Here is an 11,130-nt window from a genome sequence, read left to right as displayed (position 1 = left end):
GCGGTTAAAGGTCACATTCTGGTGCGCAAGCGTACGGACACGTCGCTAAAACAAAATGGCTGCCTTTACTCGTCTGTGAAGAACGATGCAAGATTTTCACTAGATTTTCGTCAAAGTTGTCAACTCTAACGCAATATAGTAATTCAAAGCATAGCATAGGAAGATTCTAGTATTTAAGTATCATCTCAGTCGACTGTTTTTGACATAAAACAACTAAAATACGGATATATAATTAACGTGAAGAACTGCATCACGCTAGTTCCTGTTTGCGGTGAATCGTCGGTACACAGGTATGTCGACTTCAATTGCACTCCTGACCAGTTGTTTACATAGGTAAACTTAGACATAAACAGATTTACTAACTATCTCTGTAATATGCTTTTTCAAACGACTTATTTGATTTATCTTTCTCTTCAGTTATGTGAATTCCTGTTCTTGGGTTTCCAAACCATATGCTATCTTTATTCTTGGGTTTGTAAAATATCGAGAAAATAATCAATCATGTTCTCCTCACTAGTCGACATCTACCATCCGGTTTTGACCTTAATTTCTTGGAACAAGACATATAATGAGACGGTATTTCGTTTCAACACGATTATTGTGATTGCCGTTATCCAAAGAAATATGATGGCCTATAGTACCCTTGACCCCATATTAGTGGACAAGGAATATGGGCGGATAATAAAACTGTAAACCCGTCGACGTCATTTAGATTTTGAGGATCATCGGATGATCTTATTTTTTGTTCATTGTTGCCATGTTAATGTAGACGATGTTCACACATTTGTGGCATCGACCTTGGCCAAGTTCTGTTTTTTTTCATCGCCAAAATTCGAAACAGAAACGGCGTTCCGTGATTATCTTTATTTTTTTGATTTGATGAAGTTCTCCTACATGGAGTCACTGTGGAGGGACCGTGATGGAGTTCAAAAATGTAAATCATAAATTATTATGACATAATCAATAAGCCCTTTAAGCCTATTTGACTCGTGAATATTCTCTGTGATGCAAGAAAATTTTCAGGTGAATAGGAAACTATACATTGTGACTTGAGATACAGCTGTATTCGTGGTGACCTCTTTTTTCCCCAATCAGCAGAATTTTAACACTTCCTTTGTACTTTGTGTGTACTTAAATTGACTATTGTGTTGTTTTGTGTTAAGTAATTCAAAAACAATACAGTGAAGAATGTATTGTTGGTGCCAAGCATCTTCCAAATATGTTTTCCATGCCTTTGTATCTGTAAACGTATTGGTATTGATTGAGTCTATTGTCTTCTTTACATCAGTTTTCTGTATCCAGTGAAAAAGGCAACAAGCTCACAGAATAGGCTTTTTTAAAACTACTTTTCAATGATTTGCTAACAGCTTGCTATTCTACCAGTCCAAAACTTGTAATTGTCCTTCATCTGTAGTGTGAATGACCTTAAGAAATAAGGTCAAAGTAAGTATTTTTTGGATCATTTCTAAAAGGGTGCCATTCAAAAGACTTCTTTCAAAAGGCACACTTCACAAAGATGAGGTGAAATATTTAAAAAAGGGATGAAGACAATTATGCAACAGATTACCAACAATGCAAGAGGTTTCTGGATTAAAATCACCATGGCGGCAGTTGTTATCTAATTCACACCACGTGGTTGCTATTGTTGAACTAACCCTAGTACCATTTAATTGTAGCTGCCAGGCCTAATCTCATCAAAGCCTGACTACTGTACTGTAAATGATGGCACAGTGCTCTGAAGAGTCTGCTTTTCTTTCTGAGAGATGAACAATGATTTGCATACTATTCTGATGTCACCTGGCTAACACAGCCTTTTTTAATGTCCAAAATTTTATTTAACTATTTACACTTTGAGTGAGAATATGTTTTTATAATATCAGTAACCGGTAACACCGCCATGTATCACATTTTTGTACCTTGTCAATAGTGTGGTTCATTTTCTCCCCACACTATACCAGTAAAGTTCAGAAACCTGTACACGCTACCCCATTTACTCTCCATGAGTGTTTAGAGTACATTGCCACTGTTCTCAGCATACAGATTAAAGAAAAATTTACAGGCTTTAAAAAACCCCAAAGCTTTTAATCACTCTCTTCTATTATTCTGTAGTGTTTTGAGTGTTACTCTTTAGACACTGTTAACCGTATGATAGGAAGAGTAATTTTGTAATTTGGCTGAAGATTCAAGAGTGGATTCCTTGTCAAAAATAATACACCATGGTAATGGCACTGTGGTGCATTTACTGATTTAGACATCTTATACTTGCACTGCTATGAGACCACACATTATTATTAAGTACAAAGATTTGTCGTAATACCTTGTAGAGTGAATCCATTTTCTTATGTACATTTTATTTTTATTTTATTTTATTTGTAGGTGAAGAAACAATGTCTGGGGAAAACCAGAGTGGCTACGTGTATGGAGGTAGGCACATATGCATATTACATAGCTATATTTTTTTAAGTTAATTCCAAGCCTGTAAATTAACATAATGACAAATGCTCAGAATTGTTCTATAAAAAGTAATGCTTGTGTTTTGTGTTGATGATACGTAATTTCATGTTGAAATACAATGTGCAAACTCACCGAGAGAATCATGTGTATGGAAGACATGTTGTGGTTGAAAGTGTGGGTGGAGGGACTGTGGTGAGACATATGATGCTGTGGGCATCTCAATAGATAGGTACTTCACACCTCATTCATGACTGTACAATAGGCCATGTCTGACAGCTCTGACCCTTTGCTGAAGTTACCATTTAGAATCAACAGTTACATGCACCATGGACATCCAAGCATGCACCCACAGTCAGTCTGTGAGTGAAAGGACTGTGATGTAAATTGCACTTTTCTGTCTATGTATGGGTCTCTAAACTTCACATTGTTACAGTAGCTGCATTATATAGTGTTGTGTATTATAGTCAACTAGATCTCAAACATGAAATTCAGTGATTTGGACCTAACTGCAAAGCTGCTTACATATCCTTATATTACCTATTACCTGTGCTGTGTAACCTTTAATCAACATTTGTATTTTCTGCGCATGACAAGCTTACTTGTTGATCCAAATGTTGTCCATAAGAAGCAACATTATTGGCTGTATGTACGATATGAAAATTTAAATGATTTCTGTATAGTTTGCTTCAGTGTTTCTGTCGATTGTGGGAGTATTGGTAGTCCTTGATGGGTCTATCATCATAGTTAATATTTCTATTTGACTCTACTTTACATCCACAAGTTGTATTGCTATGTGTATGTGTAATGTCATATAAAGCAAGTGGAGTAAAGCCTATGTCAGCAAAATGTCAGCCTTTTGTATCTGTTTGTAAATGTGTGACATCACATTTTTGAAAATAATCAACATCTATGGTTATATCCCATGATCTGTAAAAAATGCAGTTAAGATCGCTGTAGATCACCTTGAAATTTTTTTTAATGGAGGTATACTTTGCAAACTACAGCCAGCGTAACAGACAAGTCTACATGTACCTGCCACTTTGATCTCACGTAATTCAAAACATACTTGAATTAAAAGTGTTGTGTTTTTGTGAAATATTTTCAGACGGTGTGGGACAGCAGTCGCCTTTTTATGGACAGCAAAATGGACAAACTTGGAATGATGGCCAGAACGATGGCGGGAACACACAGGACTTTTCTCAGTCTCCAGCACAGCCCCCTCCTATGCAGTTCTTCAACCCGTCTCAATTTGCAACTCCAGCACAACCATCGATGTTTGTACCGCCTGGCCCAGATCAAAAACAAGGACACCTACCACCACAGCAGCAGCAGCAGCAACAGCCGCAGCAACACCATCAGCCTGAATTTGAACGACAGGCATCGTACCCCAAACAGGATGAAGTTTACCAGCAGCCGCAGCCGGAATATCACCAACAGTGGGGACAACCATGGGATTACTCTCAACAAAATGTGTATCAGAACCAACACAGCTCGGGAGAACAAGGAGGAAATATACCTCAAAATTCACAGTATTTACAACAGAATAGCAATTTGCATGAACCCAACCAACAAACTACAATGTATAATCAGCCAGGGTTTGGCTATGACAGCTCTGTGCAAAGCCCAGAGCAACCAGCAAATTTCAACCAAGCTGGAGTATCAAACTTGAATCACTCATGGCCGCAACGAGAGGCTGATAATAGTAAACCCCACTTTCTGCAAGAGGGTCAAGACGCAATGTCAAGGTCCAGCTCAGCAGGGGTCCTAGCAGCATTTTTTGAGGATGATGGGGGTTTCCTTGCGTCAAGCGGACAGAGCAGTCTCAATTTCAGTCACAACAAGAGCGACCGTCAGAGTCCCGTCAGTGAATCTCTCAGTGCAAGTGGCAGCAGTGCAATCTTCCCAAATCAAACTCTATCACCAAATCCTGACAGTCAGAGCTGGGGGCATGCCTCCCCCCAGCCGCTGCAGCCAGAGTCTCAGTCTGAACCGGAAAACAAGCAGCAGCCCGGCGTAGAGACTCTGTCAAGTGTAGGGGACCCTCATCCCAGATCACCTCAGTTTGGATCACTGCCAGTAGGTGTGTCAGAAAACCAACAGGAACCATTTAATAACAGTGAACAAAATTCTAATTTCCATCAGGTTGTCCAAGACGACAACTATGTGAATTATCCTAAAGGAGTAGACGATAGTGAAAGGACTGACGGATTTCCCTTTAACCAAGAAGAAGTCGTGAATCCAAATTCTGCATTCAATACACTGGTGACGGAACCTTCGATTTCGGAACCACAAAATGTGATGCCAGGACCGAATGATATGGCTTTCAATACTCAGCATATGCAGCCATTTGAAGCCGGAGAGGTAGGAGCTCCGGGGATTATGGAGAATTCTCAAATTGCAAGAGGGGAGCCATCTGAGCCTGAGATTGCCGGACCAGGGACAGGAAATGCCACACTCCAGTTTGCACAAGGCGGGCAACCTTTGGCGCAGCACCGTAGTCCAGAAGACCTCGCTGCAGAGCTCGGTGCAGGAAAAGAAGTGATAGGTGAGGTATTTCAAATTTTTATCTGGAGTTCAGCCAAAAATTGCTTGAGTGTTTAAAAGTTGTTTGTATGTGCATTCAGGGGCCTAATCCACTAGTGTTGCTTTGTACTGATTTTACAAAACTTTGACTTTGACAACACTAAATATGATCAGTGGTTTTGCTAAGGTTTTGGTACATATTTAAATGGTTTGGGAACCCTGGTACCATTTCTGTAGTCCCTAATCTCATTGCATTGATATTCTGAGCGAACCCTGGTACCATGACAAGGGAACCCTGGTAAAATTTACCTAAAGGTAGGTACCGCTCTTAACAAAACCACTGATGACAAAAGAGATTTAACAGAAGAAGTACATCGATCATGAAGTCTTTGGTTGTAGACTACTTCTTTGCAAAGTTGATGATGTGAACGACTGCCCTGTTTATTACTCTGGCTGATTCTGGAATCTGCAAGTGAATCAGAAACTTGAAGATAAGCATTAGCTTTTAGATAGTATGTGTGCTGTCTTATCAAGAGATTACTTTTTGTGGACTGTTCAACTTTAGATTAAAATATCTGACAGAAGAGATACACATGTTTCTGTATCATAATGAACTGGTAATATTACTTTTAGGTAACTGACCTGTACCCATAGTTCATGATTTCTCCAACATTTTGGAAAACAAAGTTGCAAACAAATTGCAACAACATTTCAAACAATTGTATGTGCCATAATTTTAAGTACATTGTTGTAAGCGATGAACAAAAAATAAAAAAGTAACATGAAAGTTTGTAAAAGTCAGGTCAATATTCTGTAGCCTAAAAAAATTTGAAGTGCCTGAAAGTTGTAAATATGTAATGGTGAACAGTGTGCCTTTTAAGTCAATATGAAGAGCCATGATGCAAAAACATTGCCTGTGATACAAGCAAAATGTCTTGCTTCATGTTAAGATGTAGGGTTGATACAGAAAAATTTCCACGTTTCCCCAAATTGACACAAAGTTTCCAGAAGTCATGTTCGATAGAGGGTACACTGGTAGAGAAAATAGTTGCACCACAGTAATGCTTGTTTCACTAATACCTTTAAGAATTTCAAGGCAGGAAATGGAATTAAACATTCTTTTCATGTGATTTGACAGAGAATTCTGTCAGCAAAAGGATGTTCAGTTCTATGTCCCATATTATTAGTATGTGTACGAGTCAAGGAGTGGCACTCACATTTCTATAAAATTTGTAGTTTGCTTGGTGAGAGGTACTACTTAATAGAGCTCAATCTACTGGGACACGCAGGTGCATGCGTATGCATAGTTGACTGTGGGCTTTACTTACCCAAGGGCCGTTCTGACACAGCATTTAACAACGTTGTGAACGCCGTTGTTATGGTAAACAACGACGAAAACCACGTGTGAGAACAGTTAACGACGGTGCTGCGACGGCGTCGATCTACAGCGTCGAATTTTGTCAGACCTGCAACGGCGCGCCGATGCAAATTGTGTGTCAGAACGGTTAACGACGGTGTAAACGCCCTCTCGCGACGACTTTTGTCCAAAACATTACCTCTGACCTATCAGCTCGAGTGCACAGTACGCATAGCTGGACTCGACACGAACAATGGAAGACAACAGATCTCTCGCCCCCGTTCAATGCCCTCCAGCTTTCAGGGGAAATAACTGGTCGGAAGATGAAGTAGCCCTCCTGATTTCCTCCTGAAGCAGCATGTAGGCCTACATGAAACGCATGGTCGATCGCCTACGGCGTTCTTGAAAATTCTTGCGTACTCGTCATGGTCAAACTGAAGTACGTTGTGTCCATGTTGCTGGGCATTCCTGAGGCGACGATTGAACTGTTGAATCCATCTGGATCGCATATGAAGGTGAAAATACAGGAGACACGCTGCTACAGTTGCGTCCTGGACATCCGCCATTGTTGTTTATATCCAACCTGTACTATAGACATATATTGAACGTAGAGGGCGCAAAACACCGGTGTTTTCCTCAAAACACCGGAGGAAATTCCGTGTATGGACATAAGTAGAGATTAAGGGTTAATCCACAGGTGTTTACCAATCAAAACCGTTAGTTACCGGCGGCGTTGGTTGGCTAGTGGGAACACAGTAGTACAGTGTACTTACCCACTCATAGATAGACCAAGGTAATCTGTTATGAATATAATAACTCCACTTGATAATAAACTTAGATAAATGACCTTGGTTATGCTAACTTCTTGAGACTACCATTCGTACATGTTTGTGTGCTGTTAAATAAATCATAAAAGAGCTGTTTTTAAAATTTTACATATTTGACAAATGATATCCTTTTAGAGCTGTTATGCAATGTGTATTTCCTCTCTCCTCATGAATACAAACAGTACAGCATGCATACGTTTGAAACATATTCCAACTTTTTTCCCATCACATTAACTTTTGACACTGTTGTTCCATTGATAGATGATCCAAGTTCACCCCAGTCAGCTCAGTACTACAACCCAGATCTCATCCTAGGCATACCCAATCAAGTTCCTCAGCATGTTGACTCCAAGGGAGACCACAGCATCCCGAGTGGAGGCCACTCAGATTCAGGCAGCATTGGTAGCTCCACCGGCCCAGTGACTTTTACTGCATCGGAATCCCACAGCAGGAGTAGTCCGGCAGTGGCGGACATCATCCCCTCAAGTGGAGAACAAGTCCTCAGGCATGGTAGAACTTCGTCTGTTGATTCTAGCAGGAGCGGACACAGCACAGGCAGTGGTCATAGGCTGCAGGCTCAGAGGGATTCACCTTTATCTGTTGGTGAAGCGAGAGCAGGACATCAGCCGCAGAATCTCAGTTTCATTGGAGGACAACCCCCAGGTCAGCAGCAGCCACACCAGCGCATCAGCCCATGGTGTCCACCCCTTCCCAATCAAGAAGTGCTGCCTGCCCCACAGGATCTTCAGCCTAAACAAGAAACATTCCATCCCGCGGAGATACACCCAGCTGATCCGCTACAGAGAGGTCATCCTGCGGTACTTGAACAAGTTGAACAGCAGCCGCCAAACCTTGATCTTGAACCGCAGAAACAGCATCCCATTCAGCAGCAAGAGGAACCTCATCTACAGCATCCGGAACTTCAGCCTCTGCAGCAGCAGCTGGAGCAACAACCTGTCTTGCAGCAGCCTGAACGTCAGCCATTTCATGATCAAACCCAGCCAGTTCTACAAGAAAATGCCCAACAACCACCTCCGACGGCTAACCAGGGGGGAACTTCCGAGCACAGCGTCTCTGGCATGGAACCGCCTGGTAGCATTCCTGTTGAGAAAGCAGTGACTGCAACTGCTGTCCCTGGTGAGCCACTCTCGAATCCAGGAACCCCAAGGTCCCTGGGAGGAGACGTACCCCAGAACATCAACCACAATAGGGTTGTCAGTCCATTCCAGCCGCCTTTTGGGCCTGGATACCCTGTGAACCAAAGCCGTACAGCTCTAACTGAACAGAGCATACACCCTGGTATGCCTTCTCAAAGCTATAATTTACATTCAAGTGAGCAGTACGTCCAGAGGGACTCTCTAGGTGGACCTCCAGGCCAGCCGCCCCCCACTTCACACGGGCAAAGACAGCTTACTCAGCCCTCCTCAGGAACCCAACCACAGAACACAGAAAGCCCTCCTATTCCGCCTCCAGAGCCAAGTAATGAAAATCTTGAGAATGTCACATCACAACAGACAGTAGCAGAAGCTGCATCACAGCCACCTACAACTCATACACCTACAACTGTGTCTTTTCACGAAAAGCCGCACCATCCGGCCACCTCGGCCTCAGAGAAGATCAGACAAAGTAATCTGAGAGCCACAGTGGCTCCCTCTCCACCAACAAGTCTCTGGGCCACAGATGATGTGCCGTCGCTTCCTAGCACCATTGTTCTAGCACCTCCTGCAGCGTCAACCTTGGCCAACAACCAAGGGATACAGGTTCCTACAGCGGTGCAAGCTTTTCCTCAAACCAGACCTCTCCTGCTCCTCCCAGCCTCTCAGACACCACAGGTACAGCCACAACCCCTTGCAGCCCGAGTTCCCATTCTCCCTGTCATTCCTTCTACCAAAGAATTAGGAAGTCCTCTAGTTAATCCGGTATCCTCCACTTCTCAAGCCAGCAGTGGCGCTCCGTCGACTCCCAAAACCAGTGGTGTTACTCAGCCGCCACTGCCACAGACCAGTCAGGGTCCCTCTAACAGTGTAGTCAACCAGACAGCATCAAAACTTGAAAATCTCAACCTGAACACTATGAATAAACCCAGCAGTTTGCCTTTGGAAAGTTTGAGCAGTGCCAATCACATGCAGATGCCAACATCTCAGTCGGCTAGTTCTGTTCAGAAAGGTGCAGCCGAAGCCATGCAGCAGCCGCAACAGCAACAGCCTCTATTTACACAGCAACAGCAGCCAGCTAAGCAAGCTCCTGCAGTGCCAGAGGTGAAACCAGAATTGCCGTCTTCGGTACAGGGTCAGAACATTCCATTGCAGCAACCAGTAGAGACTAATAAACTGCAACAGCAGCCGGAGCCGCAGCAGCAGCAGCAGCAGCAGCAGCAGCAAGTAACTCAACCAACCATACAACAACCACCAGCACAACCACAGCAGCAGCAACAGCAACAAAATACACAGCAACCCCAGGCCCAACAAGATCAAACTCCATCCCGCGAGGTGAGGAATCAACAATATCCCCCATACCAACGTGAAAGAACAGGGTCGCCCACTGGCTCGGTGCAGTACCCAGATGACAGACGCTATCCCCAGCCCCATCATCAGGACTACGACCCTAGCTATGATAGGCCACCCTCAAGGCAGAGGAGAGACCCTTACGATGACCGTTACGGAATGCAGTATGACCAGTATGGCCGGAGAGATCCAGACAGGCCGTATTCCAGACAGGGCATGGAATATGATAGGCCCCACTCACGGCAAGGCTATGACCAGGATAGGTATGGACGAGGTGGACGTGATTATGGATATGGATATGAAGATTACAACAGATCATATGGTAGAGATTACTATGGTAGAGGAGGTTACTATGGTAAGTTTTCCCATTCATTTCTGAGTCAATATCCAATCATGAGGTGTAACATTAATATTAGCAGAGTGGAAGGATGTTAATGCTCACTTCTGATTTCTATATATATTTAAATATGAACCCAATCAGTTACTGCCATAAAATTGGTAACTTGTAGTGAATTGATCATAAAAAAATTTTTATTCAAACATACTTACATGTACCGTAGTTAGTTCATAATTACTGTTGATTCTGAAAGCTAAGGTGTTTGTCAAGTACATTTAAACGTATTAATAAAATATATCACCATTTAAGAAAGTTTAGAACCAGTTTCTTCATTCACAATACAATGCTAGTTCTGTGTCCTTTGTTGACTTACATGTATGATTCAATTTTTGAAATGACAAGCCAAATTTGGCTAACACAGTCATAGGATGACCCAACGGTTATCAATAATTTCAAAAGCATTTGTTTTGTGTAAATCACAGTGTTGCGACCTATACATAGTATACTTTGTACAGTAACAAGTATATTATTTGCTTCCCTGGAAGAGCTTGCCAACATATGTAAAGAAATATTAGGAAGTTTATATCTTTATTTTACTTTCGTCAGACTATGATGACTACTACCGAGGGTATAGGACTAGGGATTATTACGACAGAAGGTACTACGATGACTACAGATACACTGAGGCCTATAGGGATGAGTATAGGAGGCAATACTATGACCCCCAAACAGGCTATGTCAGCAGAGAACTGTACGAAGGCTATGATAGACAGGGTGACCATTCACAGTCGTATGGAGAGTCTCATGATCGGTCTGGAGATGTCACTGATGGCAGGTAAGATCTCTTGGTTAGTGTGTAAGTGATAATCGACCTTCCCTCCCCGTTGTTTTACAATGGTCAAACTGGAGGTATTATCACTTGGTTGGTATATGGGTGATACTTGCATCCTTTCCTTCCACTGTTTTACAATGGTCAAACTGGAGGTATTATCACTTGGTTGGTATATGGGTGATACTTGCATCCTTTCCTTCCACTGTTTTACCAAGGTCAAACCAGCATGGACTGTCACTCAAGGTTGAACTGAGTTTGTAAAATACATCACTTGTCTTTATTCATGAAACCTAAAT

General features: G+C 42.4%; 1 protein-coding gene across 2 annotated transcripts in view; it reads left to right on the top strand.

The window, feature by feature from the left end:
• Window positions 1–39: 39 nt before the first annotated feature.
• Window positions 40–11,130, top strand: part of LOC139114431 (protein transport protein Sec16A-like) — a 33,247-nt gene continuing 22,156 nt past the window's right edge. For both annotated transcript variants that reach the window (XM_070676170.1, XM_070676169.1), the window contains exons 1-5: window positions 40–290; window positions 2,377–2,424; window positions 3,560–4,999; window positions 7,423–10,020; window positions 10,609–10,837. In XM_070676170.1, coding sequence (XP_070532271.1) covers window positions 2,388–2,424; window positions 3,560–4,999; window positions 7,423–10,020; window positions 10,609–10,837 — 4,304 coding nt within the window. In that variant the 5' untranslated portion in view covers window positions 40–290; window positions 2,377–2,387. The remainder of the gene's footprint in view (window positions 291–2,376; window positions 2,425–3,559; window positions 5,000–7,422; window positions 10,021–10,608; window positions 10,838–11,130) is intronic.

Source organism: Ptychodera flava, chromosome 16, assembly GCF_041260155.1.
Source record: "Ptychodera flava strain L36383 chromosome 16, AS_Pfla_20210202, whole genome shotgun sequence".
NCBI classification, from domain to species: domain Eukaryota; kingdom Metazoa; phylum Hemichordata; class Enteropneusta; family Ptychoderidae; genus Ptychodera; species Ptychodera flava.
This window is presented reverse-complemented; position numbering and strand designations above follow the sequence as displayed.